Source organism: Leptodactylus fuscus, chromosome 9 (genome assembly GCF_031893055.1).
Source record: "Leptodactylus fuscus isolate aLepFus1 chromosome 9, aLepFus1.hap2, whole genome shotgun sequence".
In the NCBI taxonomy this organism is placed as follows: domain Eukaryota; kingdom Metazoa; phylum Chordata; class Amphibia; order Anura; family Leptodactylidae; genus Leptodactylus; species Leptodactylus fuscus.
The window spans coordinates 1,972,662-1,998,773 of NC_134273.1; the positions used below are offsets into that span (position 1 = coordinate 1,972,662).

The following is a 26,112-nucleotide window of genomic DNA, read 5'->3' on the forward strand; positions in this document are numbered from 1 at the left end:
CCTCCTATAGGGCCGAGTATTGTCTCTAGATATAGGTGTATTACCTCCTATAGGGCAGAGTATTGTCTCTAGATATAGGTGTATTACCTCTATAGGGCCGAGTATTGTCTCTAGATATAGGTGTATTACCTCTATAGGGCCGAGTATTGTCTCTAGATATAGGTGTATTACCTCCTATAGGGCTGAGTATTGTCTCTAGATATAGGTGTATTACCGCTATAGGGCCGAGTATTGTCTCTAGATATAGGTGTATTACCGCTATAGGGCCGAGTATTGTCTCTAGATATAGGTGTATTACCGCTATAGGGCCGAGTATTGTCTCTAGATATAGGTGTATTACCGCTATAGGGCCGAGTATTGTCTCTAGATATAGGTGTATTACCTCTATAGGGCCGAGTATTGTCTCTAGATATAGGTGTATTACCGCTATAGGGCCGAGTATTGTCTCTAGATATAGGTGTATTACCGCTATAGGGCCGAGTATTGTCTCTAGATATAGGTGTATTACCTCTATAGGGCCGAGTATTGTCTCTAGATATAGGTGTATTACCTCTATAGGGCTGAGTATTGTCTCTAGATATAGGTGTATTACCTCTATAGGGCTGAGTATTGTCTCTAGATATAGGTGTATTACCGCTATAGGGCCGAGTATTGTCTCTAGATATAGGTGTCTTACCTCTATAGGGCTGAGTATTGTCTCTAGATATAGGTGTATTACCGCTATAGGGCTGAGTATTGTCTCTAGATATAGGTGTATTACCTCTATAGGGCTGAGTATTGTCTCTAGATATAGGTGTATTACCTCCTATAGGGCTGAGTATTGTCTCTAGATATAGGTGTATTACCGCTATAGGGCCGAGTATTGTCTCTAGATATAGGTGTATTACCGCTATAGGGCCGAGTATTGTCTCTAGATATAGGTGTATTACCGCTATAGGGCCGAGTATTGTCTCTAGATATAGGTGTATTACCGCTATAGGGCCGAGTATTGTCTCTAGATATAGGTGTATTACCTCTATAGGGCCGAGTATTGTCTCTAGATATAGGTGTATTACCGCTATAGGGCCGAGTATTGTCTCTAGATATAGGTGTATTACCGCTATAGGGCCGAGTATTGTCTCTAGATATAGGTGTATTACCTCTATAGGGCCGAGTATTGTCTCTAGATATAGGTGTATTACCTCTATAGGGCTGAGTATTGTCTCTAGATATAGGTGTATTACCTCTATAGGGCTGAGTATTGTCTCTAGATATAGGTGTATTACCGCTATAGGGCCGAGTATTGTCTCTAGATATAGGTGTCTTACCTCTATAGGGCTGAGTATTGTCTCTAGATATAGGTGTATTACCGCTATAGGGCTGAGTATTGTCTCTAGATATAGGTGTATTACCTCTATAGGGCTGAGTATTGTCTCTAGATATAGGTGTATTACCTCTATAGGGCTGAGTATTGTCTCTAGATATAGGTGTATTACCTCTATAGGGCTGAGTATTGTCTCTAGATATAGGTGTATTACCGCTATAGGGCCGAGTATTGTCTCTAGATATAGGTGTCTTACCTCTATAGGGCTGAGTATTGTCTCTAGATATAGGTGTATTACCGCTATAGGGCCGAGTATTGTCTCTAGATATAGGTGTCTTACCTCTATAGGGCTGAGTATTGTCTCTAGATATAGGTGTATTACCGCTATAGGGCTGAGTATTGTCTCTAGATATAGGTGTATTACCGCTATAGGGCTGAGTATTGTCTCTAGATATAGGTGTATTACCGCTATAGGGGTGACGGCGCTGCCATATAACGTCTTATGGGGCTGTACAATCAGAGGTGATGACCCGGAGACTTCCTGACCACTCGCCCTGTCCCTATACAATATATTCTCCTTATTCCAGCCATGTCCGCTGCACCTGTAATGATCTGCAAACTGAACAGGTGCAACAATGGGGCCTGGGGGGAGGAGCGCGTCTTAGGCCAGTTTTGGACACGTGTGATATTGTAATTTTTGGTGCATTTATGGTGATTTTTGGTGAATGACTAGGGTTGGTTGTCAGGCTATTGGTGGATTGAGTTGTCAGATTTCCATGGTCAGCAGCGCCGCCGACTCCAAAGGTCTAGAATGAAGAGCGGGCGGTCGTCACCAGTAGCAACCAGGTGCAGAAAATGAAAGCGGTCATCTGATTGGTTTAAGCTTGAGGTCACGGTGTATTGTAGTCCTGCACTGCCCCCTCCCCCACTGCCTGACACCCTGCAATGGTCTGTAATGGAGGAGTCTCTTGCTTTTGGCTTCCCCTCACCCCTTCGGCCTCATTATATACAGCGAGCTTTTACATCTTTTGTCCCTCGCCGGCCTCCATCCACCAGGTGGTGGCGTCTCTGTTGCTATGTGACGTCACGCCGGCCGCAGTGTCGCGAGATTTCGAGTCTAACAAACTTACCCGAGATCCTTTGCGTTTCCTCTTTCCTGCCAGCGCCTGAGAATGGGTATGTCATGGCCGCTCCGCTGTCTGTACGGGACCGAGCCGCAATCCTTCGCCATCTGCCCGCTCCGGCTCCTCTGACGCCCGGTTACCGCCTGTGAAGATGGTGCGGTGTCTGAGGTGCCCGGCCCGGTCTGTATCGGGGAGATATTTGGTTGCTGAGTTTGGGGTCGGGGTGCTGATGTAGTCCGGGGCTGCAGGCCTGCTAGAGACGCCGCCATACTTCAGGGGGGGAGGTAGTGACGCTCTGGGTACATAATAGCCTCCGCTCTGTGCTAGTGGCCAGGACACCCCTCTAACCCCGTGCTGATGGTACAGTCCCTGCATGATCGGACAGGCGGCCACCGAAACCTGCGGCCGCTTCAAGGGGTGGACCGAGTCCTAAACTAGTGCGGTGCCTTGTGCGCCCCTGTATTGTACAGCCGGTGTCAGGCCTGGTATTGTACCTGTGCCCCGGAATATTGGAGCAGGCTGTACCTGTGCCCCGGAATATTGGAGCAGGCTGTACCTGTGCCCTCTGTTTAAGAGCAGGCAGCACCTACTATTGTACCTGTATATTGGAGCAGGCAGTGCCTAGTGTTGTACCTGTGCCCCTGTATATTGGGGAAGGTTGTCCCTGTGCCCCTGTATTTTAGAATAGGCAGTGCATATATTGTACCTGTGCCCCTGTATTTTGGATCAGGTAGTCCCTGTGCCCCTGTATTTTGGAGCAGGTAGTCCCTGTGCCCCTGTATTTTGGAGCAGGTAGTCCCTGTGCCCCTGTATTTTGGAGCAGGTAGTCCCTGTGCCCCTGTATTTTGGAGCAGGTTGTCCCTGTGCCCCTGTATTTTGGAGCAGGCAGTGCCCAGTGTTGTACTTGCACCCCTGTATTTTGGATCAGGTTGTCCCTGTGCCCCTGTATTTTGGATCAGGTTGTCCCTGTGCCCCTGTATTTTGGATCAGGTTGTCCCTGTGCCCCTGTATTTTGGAGCAGGTTGTCCCTGTGCCCCTGTATTTTGGAGCAGGTTGTCCCTGTGCCCCTGTATTTTGGAGCAGGCAGTGCCCAGTGTTGTACTTGCACCCCTGTATTTTGGATCAGGTTGTCCCTGTGCCCCTGTATTTTGGATCAGGTTGTCCCTGTGCCCCTGTATTTTGGATCAGGTTGTCCCTGTGCCCCTGTATTTTGGAGCAGGTTGTCCCTGTGCCCCTGTATTTTGGATCAGGTTGTCCCTGTGCCCCTGTATTTTGGAGCAGGTTGTCCCTGTGCCCCTGTATTTTGGAGCAGGTTGCCCCTGTGCCCCCTCTTCTATGTGCTGCCCCGTTTGCCCCATTACACCTCTTGTATAGCAGCCCCTGGCGCCGGTCTATGGGCAGAGTGCATATGATGATTTCATGCTGCGAGTTTCTGAGTTTGCAATGTGGATACTCCCTTGGAGAGCTGAGCACTCTGCCCATCCTGACCTATCTCTAAGGTGGGGAGGGGGTCACTTATTTTTGCACTTCTTATAACTGCTGCTCCTTCACCTCTCAGGTATCTCAAGGGACAACTGGCACAAGCGCCGCAAGACCGGAGGCAAAAGGAAGCCGTACCACAAGAAGAGGAAGTATGAACTGGGCCGTCCAGCCGCCAACACAAAGGTGCGGAGTAATGATGGGGATTGTGGGGTTATCTGGGATTCCCATGGCGTGTGCTGTGGGGTTATCTGGGATTCCCATGGCGTGTGCTGTGGGGTTATCTGGGATTCCCATGGCATGTGCTGTGGGGTTATCTGGGATTCCCATGGCGTGTGCTGTGGGGTTATCTGGGATTCCCATGGCGTGTGCTGTGGGGTTGGTCGGTCCCCTCTAGCTGACGCTTTGGGCCCCATTGATGGTTACAGGGGTCTGTTATAGTTTGGGGGATTGAAGCGACGTGTGTGATGAAGTCTTGTCCTTAGGGCGGTGCTGGTGGCCGTTTTGGCCTCCGTCTCTGCTGCCGCCCAATGTTAGGCTTGTCATAGTTACACTGACGCGTTGCTCTGATTATTTAGGGAGTTGGGGTCACGTTTAGATTTAGCTCAGTCTCTAATTTCTGTAATTTTCTTTCTCCTGTAGATCGGCCCACGTCGTATCCACACTGTGAGAGTCCGCGGTGGAAACAAGAAATACCGCGCTCTGAGGTTGGACTCCGGCAACTTCTCCTGGGGCTCTGAGTGTAAGTGACCCCTGAAGTCTTGGGGAGGGGGGGTAACACTCATGTCTAGTGATCCCTTCCACTGGCACCATTCTAAGCCTGGGAAGATGTGGTCAGATGAGTGTAGCAGTGCTGACCATGTGACTGGTGATATTTGGAGGATCCATAGCACTGCACATGCGCTGACATCCTCTAGTAACCCTTTGAGGCCTCCATCTTGTTTCCATGGCCTGCCGCTCAGGCAGATGCATTGGAGACAGAATATTGGCACGTGTGATGATATCTCTGACCTTATGCAATGGTCGTGGTGTCATGTTGACATTTGGACCTCGCCGTGCTAGGATAAGTCATAGTTACACTGATGTGCCGCCACTCTTTGTGCTCGCCCTGTGGTCACCGTGTTTCTTTCCAGTAATGTAATCTTTTCCTTCCCTGCCAGGCTGCACCCGCAAGACCAGGATCATCGATGTCGTCTACAACGCTTCAAACAATGAGCTTGTTAGAACCAAGACCCTGGTGAAGAATTGCATTGTCCTGGTCGACAGCACCCCCTACAGACAGTGGTATGAAGCTCACTACATCACACCACTTGGACGCAAGAAGGGAGCTAAATTGGTGAGTCATGTGACGCGGTGCCACAAATCTCCACACATGCCATGCCTTCCGCTGATGATAACCATGTCCAGTTCTGCTACTGAATGTAAAGAGACGATAACGGTTTATCTGAGGAAGATGATGGACTGCTGGGGGAAGGGGGAGCGCTGCTCCTGGTCGCATGCTCTGTAGACTGCCATCTGACCACCACACACTGTAAATACATGTAGTTATTGGGCGGTATCAGAGCTTTGGGTTGAGCCTCAGTTCTCTCCTACCTGCTGCACTGTATCCTCCGCACATAGCGGCTCTGGATTCCTGAATGGCACATTGGGGAGCGCCTGCCTAAACCTCAGATTTTGGAAAGAAGGGGGAGATGGGAACTCTTGCTCTGGTGTCTCTCACTGTTGTCTGCTCCAGGGGCTAGTTCCGGCAGAAACCATCGCCACACGTGACCACTGGGGCTGATCTACAGCCTTAGGAAAGGATCGGAGATGTCACACATGACTTATGAGAGTATGTTTGGCCTCAGCGGGCGCGTGTGGTGAGGTCTTCTGCCAGAACTAGCCCCGGGAGTAGCCAGACCGAACAGAGGGGAGCATCAGGGACAGGAGAGTATGAGGGGTGGGGGGTTTGTTTTTCCCCCCTCCACCTTCCCCCTGCTTCCTGAACCTGAAATTCCTGGGCAATCTCTAAGTGCTCATCAGTTGCAATTTCTGCAGCGTATTTGGCTATTAACTTAATCCCTTAGAATCCAGTGTCACTAGTGACCATTGGATAATAATAAATGTTATTTCTATAGCGCCAACATATTCCGCAGCGCTGTACAATTTGTAGGGGTCAAATACAGAAAGATAGATAACAAAGAACGTCATGTCACACACTGGGACTGAGGGCCCTGCTCACAAGAGCTTACAATCTATGAGGTAGAGGGGGTGACACAAGAGGTAGCAGGGGCGGTATTACTTATACAGGGGTCAGACACTTCTGTAATAGAGGTGACTGTCATTACACAGACATAAGACTTTATGAGCCGTCACCAGTCGTGTCCTGTAACATGTGGATGGAGCTTGGACAGATAAAGTTATCCTGAGATGACATCATATGTGGGGGCGGGGACAGAGGAGGGGGAAGGGTTTACGTTAGACATTGTGATCGGCCGCTCTGATAAGATGCCTCTTTAGTTTACGTTTGAAGCTGTAGAAATTGGGAGTTAATCTTATTGTCCGGGGTAGAGCATTCCAGAGAAGTGGTGCAGCTTGGGAGAAGTCTTGTATACGATCGGGGGAGGTTCTGATAATAGAGGATGGAAGTGTTAGGTCATTGAGTGAGCGGAGAGCACGGGTTGGGCGGTAGACAGAGATGAGGGAGGAGATGTATGGAGGTGCGGCATTATGGAGAGCCTTGGATCTAGGACTACTGACCATGTGCATCCGAGTTGGGGCTGACTTGGCAGCGGAATAGTCAGGTGACAATGGAGGGCATTCAGTCTCTTGGGGCTGCTGATGAAACTGTGCAGGATAGGACCCGCTGTATCTACAACAGCACGAACCATCGGATGGCGCACTTGTACATGTGCGAGAAGCCTAAAGGGTTTGGAGAACGCTGGGGAAAAACACAGATTTATGTTCATGGAGTGAAAAGTGATTAGTCCTGTAGTAAAAGCACCTGGCACCGCTCGGGCAGCAAAGTACAGACCTGGGTGAGGTTGAACCGAGTTCTTCCTGCTTCTGTGTATAAGGCGCTGGTCACATGGGATCAGATTTTTGTGGATTTTCTGTGTTTCTTAGAACCAAAGTCAAGCGTGGCTTGAAAAGGAACAAGAAATACAAAGAAACGTTTTCTTTCCCTTCTGTTAATCCACACGTGGTTTTTGGCTAAAAAAGCGCATCAAGGTCTGCAACATGTGGTCGTGTCATGTGAATAAGGCCTTAGTATAGGAGTATCAGGATGTGGAGCATAGAATCTGCCGCTGGATCTTGTAGTTCTCTGCTTGTGGCTCTTCTGGGATTAAACTTGCCACCTTTTTCCCCACAGACTCCTGAAGAAGAAGAAATTCTTAACAAGAAAAGATCCAAGAAAACTCAGAAAAAATACGAAGAGCGCAAGAAGACGGCAAAAATCAGTCCTCTGCTGGAGGAGCAGTTCCAACAGGGAAAGCTGCTTGGTGAGTGAGGAGCGGGCCACGGGGAGGAGTGGTGTGTGAGGAGCGGGCCATGGGGAGGAGTGGTGTGTGTGAGGAGCGGGCCACGGGGAGGAGTAGTGTGTGTGAGGAGCGGGCCACGGGGAGGAGTAGTGTGTGTGAGGAGCGGGCCACGGGGAGGAGTGGTGTGTGTGAGGAGCGGGCCACGGGGAGGAGTGGTGTGTGTGAGGAGCGGGCCACGGGGAGGAGTAGTGTGTGAGGAGCGGGCCATGGGGAGGAGTGGTGTGTGTGAGGAGCGGGCCACGGGGAGGAGTAGTGTGTGAGGAGCGGGCCACGGGGAGGAGTGGTGTGTGTGAGGAGCGGGCCACGGGGAGGAGTAGTGTGTGAGGAGCGGGCCACGGGGAGGAGTAGTGTGTGTGAGGAGCGGGCCACGGGGAGGAGTGGTGTGTGTGAGGAGCGGGCCACGGGGAGGAGTGGTGTGTGTGAGGAGCGGGCCACGGGGAGGAGTGGTGTGTGTGAGGAGCGGGCCACGGGGAGGAGTGGTGTGTGTGAGGAGCGGGCCACGGGGAGGAGTGGTGTGTGTGAGGAGCGGGCCACGGGGAGGAGTGGTGTGTGTGAGGAGCGGGCCACGGGGAGGAGTGGTGTGTGTGAGGAGCGGGCCACGGGGAGGAGTGGTGTGTGTGAGGAGCGGGCCACGGGGAGGAGTGGTGTGTGTGAGGAGCGGGCCACGGGGAGTGGGGATAATAGCTGCCACATGTAAATCAGATCCAACAAATCCTCCCTGGAGTTCTGTCATCACCTCTGGTAACATGGGCAGGAAGGGGTTATGTTCCCCCAGAATACTTTGGGTTCATTGGCACCCATAGGGGTTTGTTCACAGCATTGTTTTCTTCTGTCAGGTTCCAGCATGTTTGTCTCACTTTGATCTCTGTTCCTTCGCGCACACATGGCCCCTTTATCCATGGCAGAAGAGGAAAAAATTATTAAAGGGGTTTGTGCCACTATGGAGAATTCTATACAGGACCCCCAGGGATCAGGAGAATGGGGAACTGGTATCCCCCTAAAGTCTCCTTGTGAGGGCCCGTGTGCTTGTGTGACCGGCGCTCCATCCACTGCCATAGGGCTGTCTGGACTGTAATCTCTGGCAGTGCCCGCAGCCCCATAGAGGTGAATGGAGCGCTGGTCTCACAAGGAGGCTTTAGTTGTGTCCCCTGTGCTCCTGGTTCTGTGGGGAGACTTGGACATTGTCTTGGGGATAATTGGCCATAATCCCCTTTAACCCCTTCCCGACATCCGCTGTAATAGTACAGCACTGGAAGGACAGAAACTGTGCTCACCATGCCCTGCGGGTGTCAGCTGTAACATATGCCGTCACGGGGGGATGCTGATCATGTTTGACCGCCGGCATCTCAGGGGTTTCGGTACATAATGGTGCCAATCGGCACCCCCGTGACGGTTTCGGGGGGTGTTGGTGGTGGGCAGCCCAGGGGTCTGATCAGTGACCCCGGGTCTGCCCCATCACTTCCCCCTCCATGTACCTGGTTGATCCTGCCAGGAATGGAAACTGTCAGCCCTGTGCGTGTGCACGGGGCTGAGAGGTTCCTGTACTCTGTAATGCACGTGTAACATGTGTACTGCAGATACATCTAGTGAAGCAGCGATCAGCCGATCCCATGGAGACAGAAAAAAAGTTAAAAAATGAAAAAGTTTAAGTTTAAATTAGAAATAAATAAAGCCCCAAAAATCCCATTTTCCCATATAAAATGTTTTATGTAAACTAAAAATAGAAAACAAAAACATTCCATATTTGGTATCACCGCGTCTGTAATAACCTGAACAATAAAATTAAAACAGTATTTAATCTGAACAGCGAACGTCATAAAAAGACCGTAGAAAACCGCACAAAATAATGATTATTCACCACTAGAGATGAGCGAGTACTGTTGGGATCAGCCGATCCAAACAGCACGCTCCCATAGAAATGAATGGAAGCACCTGTGACGCCGACCGCCGGCAAAGTCAGCATCACAGGTGCTTCCATTCATTTCTATGGGAGCGTGCTTTTTGGATCGGCTGATCCGAACAGTGTTCGCTCATCTCTATTCACCACCTTTCCCTTACAAAATGTTCAATAAAAAGTAATCAAATGGTTAGAGGAAAACCAAAATGGTACCAATAAAAAGCAGAGGTCGTCCCGCAAAAAATAAGCCCTCAACCAGCTCTGTCTACTGAAAAATAATAATGTTATGCCTTTCAGAAGATGGCGATGCAAAAATAATTGATTTTTTTTCCCCCTAAATTGAATTTTATTCTGCACAAATAGCAACGCATTAAAAAATAATATAAATGAGGCCTCGCCGTAACTGTAGCGACCCGCAGAATAAAAGGTATCATGTTACTTATACTGTACACTGCACATCCTACCCAGAAAGAGTTAATAAAATGTAGTCAATAAGTTACAGGCCCCAAAATGGTGGCATTGAGAAGCACATCTAATACCGCAAACACCGAGCCCTCATATGGCCACATTGCAGGAAAATACAAATCTAACTTGTACAATGTGAAGACAAAAACCCCAAAGGTCACAATATCATTAGGATGTAAGTGGATGCGACTAGAAGGAAATGTATAATCTGTATTTATTTAGATCTGATGAGAGAGAAGACACCAGCGCTGACCCCCCCAGAATGCTCCTCTTCCCCGTCTGTGTCATAGGAGCTAGTGGGAACATAGAATGGGATTTGGTGACCCAATTTACTCCGCACAGCTGACATAGTCACTTCGGGGTTACTAATGCTACTACATCACTTGATAAATTCTTTGAGGGGTGCGGGTTCTCACAACGGGGGTGGGGGGGGGTGTCACTTCTAGAGGTTTCCACTGTTCTGACTCCTCAAGGGCTTTGTAAATGCGACATGGTTCCTGAAACTGATCCCAGCCAGATCTGCCCTCTCCTTGGCGCGCCTTCCCTTCTGCGTCTCGCTGTACGTCCATATATTAATTCACACCCACAAGTGGGGTACTGTGGTAGTCCGGAGAACTTGCATAACAAATTGTGGGGGGCGTTTTCTCCTTTAACCCCTTGTGAATCTGCAAATTCTAGGGCTAAACGAAAATATTAGTAAAATCAAATGTGTAAATTTCACCTCCTTTTTGTCTTAATGTGGATTCTTGCTGTGGATTCCACTGATGCCTTGTCTTGTGCGCTGCTGACAGATGGGGATTACCTGGGTCTGATGGCACATGGAGCTGCTGAGGTTGTGGAGGCCTCCGTCCTGCTCGCTATCTCCTCGGTCTGTTTGCGGTGGCGTGTTGCGATGTCTTGAGCTTGTCGTGTAACAGGGGCCGCTCTTCAGTTTCTCGCTTGGTGCAGATCTGTGTTCTGTTCATGGATGTGACCTCAGTCTGTGTCCTCCTGGGGCCCCTGTTACATGTCTGACCTGTGACCTCCGTGTCTGCTCATACGTGAGCCCATGCCGGTAGCTCAGGGTTTGCACTGGTATAAGCGTTGCAATGTGTAACCTGTCGCCGCTTCTCTCCACAGCCTGTATAGCCTCCAGACCCGGCCAGTGCGGCAGAGCTGACGGATATGTCCTCGAAGGCAAGGAGCTGGAGTTCTACCTGAGGAAGATCAAGGCCAAGAAAGGCAAATAAACTTCTCCCCCAATTCTTCGCTCCAAATAAACAGATTTACTACAGGCCCGGTCTCTGTGCTTTATTTTCGGGGGGGGGGGGGGTCCTGCACTGTTAAGTGTCTCCTCAGCCTTCTCATTGGCTTTGGGGTCTCATTCCAGTGCTAGAACAAATCCCTCCTTGCAGAAAGGTCGAGTCTCTCAGTGACCCGTTCTTCCCAAAAGTTGGGCACAATCTTAGTGATGTGACTCTGGCGGGCGCTGCCTGGTGATCTGTACAATAAACCTCACACAAGATGTCTGTGTCCTGCCTCTGCTTCTTGGGGTGCAGTCATTGGGGGAGGGTTAGACCTGACGCCCCTTATGTTCGGTGACAGAACAGCTCAGGGATGGCTCGCTGGCGGTCTGTCTCTCCCCTCCCCCGCATATTCATTTCAATGAGCTTCTAGCGCTAAACACTGGTGTCTGAAACCGATTCCAGATACAAAGTCCTGCATGTCCGACGTGGTAATGAAGCTTTCTATAACCTGACGCCGGCCCTCAGCAGGTTTGGCGTTATCACAAAGGCCTGACAGTGGTGTGAGTGTGAACACCCCCTTAACACAGGATTCTGTGGTGTACTTGGAGCTCCCCCTTAATGGGGTTGGGTCATAGATAGCGCCCCCAGTGGTGAGGGAGAATCCTGTGACGTGACCATAAGAAGGCAGGTCTACTCTGCTTGGAGAAGAGTATGATGGCACCAAAGACAGAGCTCCAAGGGGGGCCGCTCCCCGAAACTGACCCATTCCCCAGACCTTGTGTCCCCTCCAAGAGACCAGACTGATGTGCCCGGGAGAGAGAGGGGAACGTAAGGGGCCAGAGGATCAAGACGGCCAATGACTATATTGGGGGTCTCTTTCCCTCCAAATCACATTGTGTGGTAAACTAACCAAGACCTCACCTGCTGGGCCTTGTCTGGTCTGTAAGGTGCTGCGGTATATGGCGGTGCTATAGGACTCAAATAAATCAGGTGAGCAGAGTTGTAGTTGGGCTGGGGCTGCACCTCTGTAATATATATATGTATATACCCTGACAATGAGCCGACACAGAGGGAAACCATCCTGTATAGACACATTGGGGCAGATTTATGGATTGTGTGTAAGGCCCCGCCCACATGACTATATATATATATATATATATATACACATACATATACTTGGCAGAACAATAGCGTGCACACAGGGTACCACAGAAAACATGATTTAAATGGACAAGACCAAGACACAAAAACATGTGGATAAGACCCCCCCCCCCCCCTTTTCTTGTGGCTCCTGCTCTTACAGATCTGGGGTCGGGTTATCAGTGATTTTGTAGATTTATTACCCGCCTGTGTATATGAAGAGGCTTCTGTGCAGCGGCTCCAACCTGAGGAGGTCTAAGTGACTAATAAGGCCCTAACCTAAGATGTCGGTGAAAACCTGGGATTGTCCTAATCGAGGCCCCCGTGTTTGAAGCTGTGCACTGGGAGCCCCCGTGTATGCGTCCGCGCAGCGTGAGCCCAGTGTATGAGGCTGCGCAGCGTAGGCCCCTTGTGTATGAGGCCGTGTAGCGTAGGCCCCTGTGTATGAGGCTGCGCAGCGTAGGCCCCTGTGTATGAGGCCGTGTAGCGTAGGCCCCTGTGTATGAGGCCGTGTAGTGTAGGCCCCTGTGTATGAGGCCGTGTAGCGTAGGCCCCTGTGTATGAGTCCGCGCAGCGTGAGCCCAGTGTATGAGGCTGCGCAGCGTAGGCCCCTGTGTATGAGGCCGTGTAGCTGAGGCTGCGCTTCATGATCCCTCTCCCTCCCCTGTCACTTTGTATACAGTGCTCAGTGAGTACTGTATACACAGCTATGGGGGGCGCCCTCTGACCTAGCGGTCATGTGATCCTCTGGGCTCCGCGTCTTCTAGGAGCTGCAGGTGTGTACAGGATCCTGATCAGCTCTATAAGATGTAAGTACAACGTGCAGGAGGCAAAAGGTACCAGCCCCAATTACACTGAAATCCCCAAAGATCTCACCTCATGGGGAACAATCTGAGAAAATAATGCAAAAAAAAAAAGTAAAATAAATAATTAAAAAAATAAAATAATAAGCCAATAAAACGCCGTTATTAAAGGATATCGCCCATCCCCCAACAGCACCATACAAAATAAGAATTACTGTAATGGAGAGGAAAAATTAAGTTTCTCAGCAGCACTTTGTGTTATTAAATAAAGAAGAAAGGCGAAGACCGGACGTGAGCGGATGCCATCAACTTAGACCGGACGCCATCGACTTAGACCAGACGCGAGCGGACGCCATCGACTTAGACCAGACGCGAGCGGACGCCATCGACTTAGACCAGACGCGAGCGGACACCATCGACTTAGAGCGGACGCCATCGACTTAGACCAGACGCGAGCGGACACCATCGACTTAGAGCGGACGCCATCGACTTAGACCAGACGCGAGCGGACGCCATCGCCTTCTTATTTGTTTAGATTATCCCGGATAGAAAGAAAAATGAAAATACATTCAAAAATAAAAAAAACAACATAAAAATAAATCCCCGATGGGTCCCTGAAATAAGACGCAGAAATGATGTAATCATGGACACAGCTACACTATATATAACCTTTATGGAGTCTGGTCCCGACCACAATATACCTGTATACATACTCAGTATAATGAGAGAATATATCTAGTATCTGCAGAGAGCGGGCGGGCCGGTGTGATATTGGGTCTGACTAATGTAAGCCACGACTAACAAAAGAAATACACCAGAAGGCTATAAGACACCTCTGCCCCCCCACACCCTATAAGTGCCGGTAGTATAGTACCAAAGGGTTAACTACCACTACCTGCAGGGCAAGATGGCCGCCCCACCACTACTCCTAACAGTACGGAGCCACGTGGTGACTGCTGCACAGAAAACGGCTACCAAATACGATGGCTGACGCCTTTCCACTGCTCTAATAATAATATAATAATACATTTTATTTCTATAGCGCCAACATATTCTGCAGCGCTGTATAGATGTCGGCTATAACGTTCAGCCGCATCTGCAACACACTATGTACACCACGTTGCCAGAATAATACGGGAGGCGACAGTAGCCCCCGCTTAGGTTTATGTTGCCTCTGATGAACTGGTAGTGATAGACCAGTGGAAAGGCGTCAGCCATCGTATTTGGTAGCCGTTTTCTGTGCAGCAGAGTCACCCACGTGGCTCCGTACTGTTAGTCGCTGTTAGGATTAGTGGTGGGGCGGCCATCTTGCCCTGCAGGTAGTGGTAGTTAACCCTTCGGTACTATACCGGCACTTATAGGGTGTGGGGGGGCAGAGGTGTCTTATAGCCATCTGGTGTCTTCCTTTTGTTAGTCGTGGCTTACATTAGTCAGACCCAATATCACACCGGCCCGCCCGCTCTCTGCAGATACTAGATATATTCTCTCATATACTGAGTATACATCCAGGTATATTGTGGTCGGGACCGGACTCCATAAAGGTTATATGTCATGTACCTGTGTCTCCATGATTACATACTGACTATTGGTATGTATATATATATATATACCACTCAGTGCACCATTCTAGTGTGTTTTGTTAAGACACAGAAATTAACCGCACATACAAAATAAGCGTATAATGTGTCCTGGAGCACTGAGGAGGGTAAGGCTTTGTTCACACTGGTGCTGCCATAACTTTGCAGTGGCGGTCAGTGCTGGCGGTCGCCGTGTGATGGCGCACAGTGTGGATTGTGTCTGTGATATGTAGATGGTTACAGTGAAGAGATGTGAGACAAGGGCACAGCCCTCTCCTGATGGGGGCAGTAGTGAGGGGGGGGGGGCAGTAGTGAGGGGGGGCAATGGTGAGGGGGGGCAGTAGTGAGGGGGGGGGGGGGGCAGCACGTGGCTGAGCCGCCAGGAGGAGCAGAGAATAATCATGTATCTCCCGTCATTGTCTCGGTTTGGTCTCCAGGAAGATGGCGGCCGCTGGAAGGGGCGGAGATTGCGGGACATCTCGCGGGACTTGGGCGGTATATAAGGCGGCTCCGCAGCTCGTGCGCTCTTTCTGTGCTGTGAGGTGAGGATGGGTGGTGAGTGCGGAGGAGAGGCCGGGGAATGGCGGGGCTAGTGCGGAGGAGAGGCCGGGGAATGGCGGGGCTAGTGCGGAGGAGAGGCCGGGGAATGGCGGAGGGTGTCCTGTATACTAGACTGTACACAGGGAGGGATGGGGCCTGTATACTGGCTGGAGGTGAGCACTGTACTATGGTGGAGCGCCAGCAGGGGCGGTGTGTAGTGGGGTGCTATGGTTGGCCGTGTATATTTAGGCTGTATATTGGGGCAGTGTATATGGGGGGCCATGTCTGTATATTTCGGCAGTGTATTGGGGCACTGTGTATATGGGGGCTGTGTATATGGGGGGCCATGTTTGTATATTTCGGCAGTGTATTGGGGCACCATGGGGGGGCTGTGTATATGGGGGGCCATGTTTGTATATTTCGGCAGTGTATATGGGGGGCCATGTCTGTGTATTGGGGGGCTGTATTTGCGGGGGCCATGTCTGTATATTGGGGCACTGTGTATATGGGGGGGGGCCATGTCTGTATATTTCGGCAGTGTATTGGGGCACTGTGTGTGGGGGGGGCATATCTGTATAGTTAGGCTGTATATCGGGGGCCATGTCTGTGTATATGGGGGGGGGGCATGTCTGTATATTTCGGCAGTGTGCAGGTCACTTCCCCTCCCCCGGATGTGCCGGATCTTCCGGTGATGAGAACTCTTGTCCAGTTCTGCTACTGATGTGCTGAGATGACAATCCTACATCTGAGGACGAGCCGGTCACATCCTGCTGTAGAGCGTCAGCTCTTGGGGGAGACTTTCTGATTTGCATGTAGTTTCCCAGGGTCACACATGGTTTGGGGTCTGGTCCCCTCCTGCCCCCTGTGCTTATGGAGTAGTCACTGGCTACCTGCAGGAGTCTCCTTGCTAGTGTCTTCTTCTTATTCTGTTCCTTCTCTTGCAGGCTCCATCTTGTTGGGATCCGGAGCAGAGCGGGGTATACACGGTAAGTGGCGCCGCCCTCCTGTCCGGGCTCCCTCACTGCAGGCGGCGGCTTCTAATGATGAGAACTCTTGTCCAGTTCTGCTACTGACGTTCAGCGATGACATCCCCAGTCTGAAGCGGCCGCCCCTGCAGCGAGACCACAGACTAAGCGGTCCTGCACTCAGCAGTCATGCTATAGGTTATAGTGGGGTTGTCGGGGTCCTGTGGGGTTGTCGGGGTTATATCTGCGCCTTGTCCCCTGTTCTCTCTCCTCTAATCCTTCTCCTCTGTTTCCTGCAGGGTTCAGGTGAGCGACAGAAGATGTGACCTTCGGGGGACAGCATGGGATTTGTATCTGTCTGTTTCAATAAAGTTTTGTTGTCCTTGGCTCCGCCTCCCTGTGGTTATTTCTGGCCGCACTGCCGAGTGTCTCCTGGTCTCTGCTCATGACCCCGGGGACTTATCATCCAGTGCCAGAGTAAATCCCTTCCTGCAGATTGGCCGGGCCCTACAGTGACCCGCTCATCCCGAAGGCTGGGGACAATCTCCAAAACTGCCCCCCCTACCTGGGGCAGGGGGGAGTGATATGTGGCGGGTAGGATATAGCACTGGTATATAGGGGGGAGGGGAAAAGGAATTGCTGTATACAGTACAGGGGCAGGAAGGGCTGTATATGACGCTTCTCTGCCCCTACCGCTGGTGCATAATGGAGAGAGGCGGGGGTTGTCTATCATGGTTCTCCAGACTGGGGCTGTATATGATGAATCTCCCTCCCCCTTACAGTTAATGATGGGGCTGTATACAGTCCCCTCCTGCGCTATCATATGCTGACACTATAGAGCTGTATGTTACACACTGCCGCTATGGTAATCTGTGTATTTGGTGCAGCCTGCACTACACAGTGTACAGAGGAGGAGGCTGCACAGCGCCCCTCTCTCTAGTGGCCAGCCTGAGTTACTGCAGCGCTCTGCCTTGGCCTCTGCACAGTGGGGGGCGCTGTCTGCTGGAGAAGTTTCTGGTCTTAGATTTCCACTGGTCTGTTCTAAGAGTCACTCAATAGCTAAACCTGGAGTTCCCCTTTAAGTTCTGTTCACGCTGAAGTTTTTGACACTGCTGCTCTGCTCACAGTGGGGTAGGGAGGGGGGAGTAACACGGGGTCCCCAAATCAAATGAGCTTTATTAGTATTACCAAAGAAAAAACATTTGGTGTTGCCAAAACAAAAAGAAGGTTGTGGGATAGATGGGTGATGGGAGGGGCTTAATGGGGGGGGGGGGGTTCCCCCCCAATCCCCTTTTCTGCTTTGGCGACACCAAATGTTTTATTCTTTGTTAATGCTAATAAACATGGGAGGAATATGCAAATCTGTCTCCCAAGATGTAACCAGGGAGACGGTGCCTCTGTTATGCTGCCCTCTATAGCAAACACCCGGAACAACATGGCCGACGTCCCAGAAGCCTTTGCTGCATGATGCGAGGTTATAACCAAATCAGTTTCTCAGCTACGGACGGCGCCGGGACGTCATCAGCGCAGCCTAGAGAGAACTGATTTGGTTTAAGTGAGAGGCTGAGACCAGATTGTGGGGAGAACGGCTTGTTCAGGGTGCTTGCTATAGAGGGCAGCATAACAGAGGCACTGTCTCCCTGGTTACATCTTGGGAGACTGATTTGCATATTCTTCCCATGTTCCTTTGCAGTGGAGCAACTATGGCTGTATAAGTGTCCACACACCTGAGAAGGCGGTCTCTCCCTAAGGATAGATGTTATCCCCACAATTTAATGCTAATAAAGCTTATTTGTATCTAGTCCATAGGGGGTATAACAGTCCGTGGAGTCTCATCTTCTTCTTAGTTGGTGGCCGCTATATGGTGGGGCGGGTGTATTGGGATAAATATAACAGTCCGTGGAGTCTCATCTTCTTCTTAGTTGGTGGCCGCTATATGGTGGGGCGGGTGTATTGGGATAAATATAACAGTCCGTGGAGTCTCATCTTCTTCTTAGTTGGTGGCCGCTATATGGGGGGGCGGGTGTATTGGGATAAATATAACAGTCCATGGAGTCTCATCTTCCTCTTAGTTGGTGGCCGCTATATGGGGAGGTGGGGGCGGGGCGGGTGTTTTGGGATAAATATAACAGTCCGTGGAGTCTCATCTTCCTCTGGTTTGGTGACAGCTGGACACGTATTGGAAAACAAACCAATAAATAGATATACAAAAGTATGTGTGCACTAAATCAATTAACAAAACAAGGTTTTAGGGGAATTTTTATGCACACTAAAATATAACTTTTAATAGTGATTGTTAAAAGTCACAATGTAACAAAATTACACACTTAGACGTTCCTCACGTAGTGTGTGGTCATGTGGCTGCTGTGTTTAGACACCAAAAGAGGGTTCCCCCTGATTGAATACAAGGGAAAAACTCTCAATAATTTGGTGTTCAGTTAGCATCCCACCCAATTATAGTTACTACCACCCAATGTTCCACTATAGCTGCATAGAAATGGTGTACGAATTGCCACTAAGTATCCACCTAGCACACAGAGTACCGGTTCTCTGACAAACACACCACCAAGTATTCACAATTGCATGCAGCAAATGGCTGGGGAGGAGAGTGACATTGCTAATCTCAGTTTGGGCTATTCTCGGGCATTGGGATATAGGCTATTAGACACAAGCTGGAACCCACATACTTAGACACACACATAAACTTGTTAAAATAAAAGCGAGATATATGTAGTTCCTGACGCGTTTCAGCTGACTGATTCACAGTGCCAGCATCATCAGAGGCTCACAAACATACAGTTATTAGAACGTGCTGTAGATACAGCGCTATTACGAGCTCTTTTGACTGCTCAGTCGGTCATAGTTTCTGACCGCAGCGAGCGCTTCCAGGAGCCGGGTTTATAAACCCAAGTCTCCTCCCAGACAATTGACGTCAACGGAGGTGTGGCCAAGTACGTCACTGTTACCACACCTCCAAAATGAACCACGCCCCGCCCCTCCAATACAACGGCCGGACCGCAGCTAAACAGCGCAATACGCGCATAATGTAACATCCAGACCCCACATCGCGGTAAATATTGACGGAGCCACACAAACAAATGGGAAGACACAGGTAAGTCAAACCAAATCAGAAAACAAATCCCACCAATTCAGATGAGCCAAACACAACTATTAATAAAAGGAAAAAACTTAATATAATGATAGAACAAACTCCCTCCGGTGTACGTATATCACATGATGTAAAGATGAACTGTTAATAGAGGGGAAATCCATACACCCACCAAATATACATAGGCCACGTTGATGACTAAATATGGAGAACACCTATTCACCATAGGTATTATGAATAATTACAATATCCCCATCAACCAATATAGTCAAAATGGTAATTGACAAAAGGGGATATTACCAGCTATGAACATATTCATGAGGACATCCCTTCTGCAAAACCCCGGGTACCCTTATATGAAGGATGAAAAAGAGATATATTCGTTCAGACCCTTGGGATGTACTGTGTCCATCAAGAATATCCATCTAGTTTCTCTTTGGATTACTTTCCTATCATAATTACCCCCTCTAGGTGATTGCGTAACTTTCTCAATACCTTGGAAGCGAAGGCAATTTACATCTCCATCGTGTACCTCTCTAATATGTTTAGAGATGGGGGTTGGTTCTTCACGTGCAATGTCGTTAATATGTTCACGGATTCTCCTGCGGAACTCCCTCGTTGTTTTTCCAACGTATTGGAGTCCGCAGGAGCATGACGCTAGATATACCACCCCCGTAGTTTTACAGTTAATAAAACTCTGTATGTAATATGTGGCTCGTGTGTTAGTGGATCTAACGTTTTTTCCTTTTTGAATAATAGTTGGCACGCCTTACATGTCCCACAAGGGAATGTGCCCTTTATATCTACCAGTTGTCTATCCAGCCACGTGTCAGCCGACACTGCTGGGGGCAGATAGCTATGTACCAACCTATCTTTGAGGTTCGGACCCCTGCGAAAGGTAATGCTCGGTTTTGTCCCTATTAATGATCCTATAATAGGGTCAGTTCTAAGAATATCCCAAGATGTATTAAGGATTCTTTTAACCGACTCGGCCGCACTATCAAAAGTTGCGACCATCCGAATCTCTTCAGACTCCTGCGTACGAACTCGAGGGTTCAGCAATTGTGTGCGTTCTGTGCTGAGCGCATGATGGTATGCTCTTCGTAAGACCCCACTAGGGTAACCCCTCCTGGAGAATCTACCCTTTAAATCCCTGGACATGGTCTGAAAGTCCGAGAGATGGCTACAGTTTCTGCGGATCCTCAAATATTGACCCTTGGGGATGCCTGATTTTAATGGCTCAGGGTGCCAGCTCCCCCACTGTAGTAATGAATTGGTAGCAGTCTCTTTGCGGTGCACGCATGTGCGCAAGCGACCTGATGACTCCTTTGAGATTGTTAAATCCAGGAAGGTCATTTTCTCCTCCTGGATATCAAATGTAAAAAATAAACCCAGGTCGTTCACATTTAGTGACTGCACAAACAGAACAAAATCCTCCCTGGGCCCGTCCCACAGTATGAATATATCATCTATGAAGCGGACCCAGAGGAGGATCCGCCGCGTCCACCTATCCATGGTGTCACAGAATACCCTCTCCCTCTCCCACCAGCCCAGGTAGAGATTAGCGAACGATGGGGCACAGGGGCTCCCCATCGCCACTCCCCTGAGCTGGTGGAAGAGGCCACCATCAAAGGAGAAGACATTCCTCCCCAATATGAACCGCAGGAGTCTGAGCACAAACTCATTGTGTGGCTCAAAATGGCTGCCACGTTCAGCCAGGAAGGCCCCGACAGCTCCACACCCCAAATCATGGGGTATGGAGCTGTACAGGGCCTCCACATCCAGGCTGGCTAACATAACGTCAGATGACACCTGGATATCCTCCAGTCTCCGGAGAACATCCATGGTATCTCTCAAATAGGACGGAAGGCTAAGGACAAAGGGCCTAATGATATCATCAACATATAGGCTGGCATTCTGAGTTAATGAGCCAATACCAGCCACAATTGGACGCCCTTTCAGGGGCGACAGCCCCTTGTGCAACTTGGGTAGGGCATAAAAAGTTGCCTGAATCGGATGCAAGGGTATCAGGAATTCTTGTTCACTTTTACTGATGAGATTTTGCTCCCTGGCCTGATTGACAATAGTCACCAGTTCATCATAATATCCCCTAATGTCATCCCTTTGAACTCTTTCATATCCAACAGGGTCCAATAGAATATCATAACACATACGGGTATATTGGCATCGATCCATCAGTACTAAGTTTCCCCCCTTGTCCGAGGCTTTTATAATGATACTTTTGTCCCTTTCCAAGTCCTTCAAAGCAGCATCCTCCGTCCTACTAAGATTGGATGATATCAAATACTGTGACTTATTGTCAGCCAGCCTGAGAATCTGTTCAGTGGTGACCCTCAAAAAAACCTCAATCGCTCCCTCATCCCCCAGAGGTGGAAATTTTGTTGATGGGAGGTGTCTTTTAGTAAAGGGTCCCTCCCCCAGTGGTCTTTGACCCTCATTACACAGATCTGTAAGTGTGTCTAACGTGGAGAGGTCATCTTCTGTGATACCCAATTCATCACACCTGCGCTTGTCCGAAAGTCTGAAAAATTTGAGCCACACAATGAGTTTGTGCTCAGACTCCTGCGGTTCATATTGGGGAGGAATGTCTTCTCCTTTGATGGTGGCCTCTTCCACCAGCTCAGGGGAGTGGCGATGGGGAGCCCCTGTGCCCCATCGTTCGCTAATCTCTACCTGGGCTGGTGGGAGAGGGAGAGGGTATTCTGTGACACCATGGATAGGTGGACGCGGCGGATCCTCCTCTGGGTCCGTTTCATAGATGATATATTCATACTGTGGGACGGGCCCAGGGAGGATTTTGTTCTGTTTGTGCAGTCACTAAATGTGAACGACCTGGGTTTATTTTTTACATTTGATATCCAGGAGGAGAAAATGACCTTCCTGGATTTAACAATCTCAAAGGAGTCATCAGGTCGCTTGCGCACATGCGTGCACCGCAAAGAGACTGCTACCAATTCATTACTACAGTGGGGGAGCTGGCACCCTGAGCCATTAAAATCAGGCATCCCCAAGGGTCAATATTTGAGGATCCGCAGAAACTGTAGCCATCTCTCGGACTTTCAGACCATGTCCAGGGATTTAAAGGGTAGATTCTCCAGGAGGGGTTACCCTAGTGGGGTCTTACGAAGAGCATACCATCATGCGCTCAGCACAGAACGCACACAATTGCTGAACCCTCGAGTTCGTACGCAGGAGTCTGAAGAGATTCGGATGGTCGCAACTTTTGATAGTGCGGCCGAGTCGGTTAAAAGAATCCTTAATACATCTTGGGATATTCTTAGAACTGACCCTATTATAGGATCATTAATAGGGACAAAACCGAGCATTACCTTTCGCAGGGGTCCGAACCTCAAAGATAGGTTGGTACATAGCTATCTGCCCCCAGCAGTGTCGGCTGACACGTGGCTGGATAGACAACTGGTAGATATAAAGGGCACATTCCCTTGTGGGACATGTAAGGCGTGCCAACTATTATTCAAAAAGGAAAAAACGTTAGATCCACTAACGCACGAGCCACATATTACATACAGAGTTTTATTAACTGTAAAACTACGGGGGTGGTATATCTAGCGTCATGCTCCTGCGGACTCCAATACGTTGGAAAAACAACGAGGGAGTTCCGCAGGAGAATCCGTGAACATATTAACGACATTGCACGTGAAGAACCAACCCCCATCTCTAAACATATTAGAGAGGTACACGATGGAGATGTAAATTGCCTTCGCTTCCAAGGTATTGAGAAAGTTACGCAATCACCTAGAGGGGGTAATTATGATAGGAAAGTAATCCAAAGAGAAACTAGATGGATATTCTTGATGGACACAGTACATCCCAAGGGTCTGAACGAATATATCTCTTTTTCATCCTTCTGTGTTCCCAAAAGGAACACAGAAATACTGATTTAGCAATTAAATCCACATTATGATTAAAAGACTTTATAACTGAGTCGTTCATGATGTTAAGGATGCCGCCCTCTATAGGGTGGTGTACAGAGTGCACCGAGCTCCTAATTCCATCCAGGAGAATAGATTTGCATATTTTTTTTACCCATAATCCCTAGCGGAGCAGTAATGACTTGTAAGTCTCCGTACTGCCTATGTAGGCAAACACTCCCTAATGTGGACGAGTGCCCCCATACTCTACAGGGTTAGAGGAACAGACTCCGGAGGAAGCGCAACACAGACTCAGTACCAGCAGAATAGTGAGCGCAGCTCTGGAGTATAATACAGAATAAGTAATGTAATGTATGTACACAGTGACTGCACCAGCAGAATAGTGAGCGCAGCTCTGGAGTATAATACAGAATAAGTAATGTAATGTATGTACACAGTGACTGTACCAGCAGAATAGTGAGCGCAGCTCTGGAGTATAATACAGGATAAGTAATGTAATGTATGTACACAGTGACTGTACCAGCAGAATAGTGAGCGCAGCTCTGGAGTATAATACAGGATAAGTAATGTATGTACACAGTGACTGCACCAGCAGAATAGTGAGCGCAGCTCTGGAGTATAATACAGGATAAGTAATGTAATGTATGTACACAGTGACTGCACCAGCAGAATAGTGAGCGCAGCTCTGGAGTATAATACAGAATAAGTAATGTAATGTATGTACACAGTGACTGTACCAGCAGAATAGTGAGCGCAGCTCTGGAGTATAATACAGAATAAGTAATGTAATGTATGTACACAGTGACTGCACCAGCAGAATAGTGAGCGCAGCTCTGGAGTATAATACAGGATAAGTAATGTAATGTATGTACACAGTGACTGTACCAGCAGAATAGTGAGCGCAGCTCTGGAGTATAATACAGGATAAGTAATGTATGTACACAGTGACTGCACCAGCAGAATAGTGAGCGCAGCTCTGGAGTATAATACAGGATAAGTAATGTAATGTATGTACACAGTGACTGCACCAGCAGAATAGTGAGCGCAGCTCTGGAGTATAATACAGAATAAGTAATGTAATGTATGTACACAGTGACTGTACCAGCAGAATAGTGAGCGCAGCTCTGGAGTATAATACAGAATAAGTAATGTAATGTATGTACACAGTGACTGCACCAGCAGAATAGTGAGCGCAGCTCTGGAGTATAATACAGGATAAGTAATGTAATGTATGTACACAGTGACTGTACCAGCAGAATAGTGAGCGCAGCTCTGGAGTATAATACAGAATAAGTAATGTAATGTATGTACACAGTGACTGTACCAGCAGAATAGTGAGCGCAGCTCTGGAGTATAATACAGGATAAGTAATGTAATGTATGTACACAGTGACTGCACCAGCAGAATAGTGAGCGCAGCTCTGGAGTATAATACAGGATAATTAATGTATGTACACAGTGACAGTACCAGCAGAATAGTGAGCGCAGCTCTGGGGTATAATACAGGATAAGTAATGTATTGTATGTACACAGTGACTGCACCGGCAGAATAGTGAGCGCAGCTCTGGAGTATAATACAGGATAAGTAATGTAATGTATGTACACAGTGACTGTACCAGCAGAATAGTGAGCGCAGCTCTGGGGTATAATACAGGATAAGTAATGTAATGTATGTACACAGTGACTGTACCAGCAGAATAGTGAGCGCAGCTCTGGGGTATAATACAGGATAAGTAATGTAATGTATGTACACAGTGACTGCACCAGCAGAATAGTGAGCGCAGCTCTGGAGTATAATACAGGATAAGTAATGTAATGTATGTACACAGTAACTGCACCAGCAGAATAGTGAGCGCAGCTCTGGAGTATAATACAGAATAAGTAATGTAATGTATGTACACAGTGACTGTACCAGCAGAATAGTGAGCGCAGCTCTGGAGTATAATACAGGATAAGTAATGTAATGTATGTACACAGTGACTGTACCAGCAGAATAGTGAGCGCAGCTCTGGAGTATAATACAGGATAAGTAATGTAATGTATGTAAACAGTGACTGTACCAGCAGAATAGTGAGCGCAGCTCTGGAGTATAATACAGAATAAGTAATGTAATATATGTACACAGTGACTGTACCAGCAGAATAGTGAGCGCAGCTCTGGAGTATAATACAGAATAAGTAATGTAATGTATGTACACAGTGACTGTACCAGCAGAATAGTGAGCGCAGCTCTGGAGTATAATACTGGATAAGTAATGTAATGTATGTACACAGTGACTGTACCAGAAGAATAGTGAGCGCAGCTCTGGAGTATAATACAGAATAAGTAATGTAATGTATGTACACAGTGACTGCACCAGCAGAATAGTGAGCGCAGCTCTGGAGTATAATACTGGATAAGTAATGTAATGTATGTACACAGTGACTGTACCAGAAGAATAGTGAGCGCAGCTCTGGAGTATAATACAGGATAAGTAATGTAATGTATGTACACAGTGACTGTACCAGCAGAATAGTGAGCGTAGCTCTGGAGTATAATACAGGATAAGTAATGTATGTACACAGTGACTGCACCAGCAGAATAGTGAGCGCAGCTCTGGAGTATAATACAGGATAAGTAATGTATGTACACAGTGACTGCACCAGCAGAATAGTGAGCGCAGCTCTGGAGTATAATACAGGATAAGTAATGTAATGTATGTACACAGTGACTGTACCAGCAGAATAGTGAGCGCAGCTCTGGAGTATAATACAGGATAAGTAATGTAATGTATGTACACAGTGACTGCACCAGCAGAATAGTGAGCGCAGCTCTGGAGTATAATACAGGATAAGTAATGTAATGTATGTACACAGTGACTGTACCAGCAGAATAGTGAGCGCAGCTCTGGAGTATAATACAGGATAAGTAATGTAATGTATGTACACAGTGACTGTACCAGCAGAATAGTGAGCGTAGCTCTGGAGTATAATACAGGATAAGTAATGTAATGCATGTACACAGAGACTGCACCAGCAGAATAGTGAGCGCAGCTCTGGAGTATAATACTG

The 26,112-nt window shown here is 48.6% G+C and overlaps 1 protein-coding gene and 7 non-coding genes across 8 annotated transcripts; all 8 read left to right on the plus strand.

Annotated features, from left to right (window-relative positions):
* Nucleotides 1-2,439: 2,439 nt before the first annotated feature.
* On the plus strand, nucleotides 2,440-11,063 carry RPS8 (ribosomal protein S8). Its single transcript, XM_075287826.1, has 6 exons — nucleotides 2,440-2,479; nucleotides 3,986-4,092; nucleotides 4,549-4,648; nucleotides 5,067-5,242; nucleotides 7,259-7,388; nucleotides 10,909-11,063. The coding sequence occupies exons 1-6, from the start codon at nucleotides 2,476-2,478 to the stop codon at nucleotides 11,016-11,018; spliced, it is 627 nt and encodes a 208-aa protein (XP_075143927.1). The 5' UTR covers nucleotides 2,440-2,475; the 3' UTR covers nucleotides 11,019-11,063.
* On the plus strand, nucleotides 3,829-3,903 carry LOC142218990 (small nucleolar RNA SNORD55/SNORD39). The gene has a single exon (XR_012717513.1). It is a non-coding gene; the product is annotated as a small nucleolar RNA SNORD55/SNORD39 (small nucleolar RNA).
* LOC142218996 (small nucleolar RNA SNORD46) lies at nucleotides 4,364-4,469 on the plus strand. Its single transcript, XR_012717518.1, has one exon. It is a non-coding gene; the product is annotated as a small nucleolar RNA SNORD46 (small nucleolar RNA).
* LOC142218997 (small nucleolar RNA SNORD46) lies at nucleotides 4,894-4,995 on the plus strand. Its single transcript, XR_012717519.1, has one exon. It is a non-coding gene; the product is annotated as a small nucleolar RNA SNORD46 (small nucleolar RNA).
* On the plus strand, nucleotides 5,288-5,359 carry LOC142218994 (small nucleolar RNA SNORD38). Its single transcript, XR_012717516.1, has one exon. It is a non-coding gene; the product is annotated as a small nucleolar RNA SNORD38 (small nucleolar RNA).
* Nucleotides 11,064-11,103: 40 nt separating the features above from the next.
* Nucleotides 11,104-11,233, plus strand: LOC142219019 (small nucleolar RNA SNORA35). Its single transcript, XR_012717537.1, has one exon. It is a non-coding gene; the product is annotated as a small nucleolar RNA SNORA35 (small nucleolar RNA).
* A 4,525-nt stretch (nucleotides 11,234-15,758) lies between these two features.
* Nucleotides 15,759-15,827, plus strand: LOC142218995 (small nucleolar RNA SNORD38). The gene has a single exon (XR_012717517.1). It is a non-coding gene; the product is annotated as a small nucleolar RNA SNORD38 (small nucleolar RNA).
* A 626-nt stretch (nucleotides 15,828-16,453) lies between these two features.
* LOC142219020 (small nucleolar RNA SNORA35) lies at nucleotides 16,454-16,585 on the plus strand. The gene has a single exon (XR_012717538.1). It is a non-coding gene; the product is annotated as a small nucleolar RNA SNORA35 (small nucleolar RNA).
* The last annotated feature ends 9,527 nt before the right edge of the window (nucleotides 16,586-26,112 follow it).

What these genes read in the sequence shown, in the direction of transcription:
- RPS8 (XM_075287826.1), top strand. An exon ending in GTCCAGCCGCCAACACAAAG is followed by an intron (nt 4,093 to 4,548) that starts GTGCGGAGTAAT and finishes TTTCTCCTGTAG; the next exon opens with ATCGGCCCACGTCGTATCCA. An exon ending in CTTCTCCTGGGGCTCTGAGT is followed by an intron (nt 4,649 to 5,066) that starts GTAAGTGACCCC and finishes CTTCCCTGCCAG; the next exon opens with GCTGCACCCGCAAGACCAGG.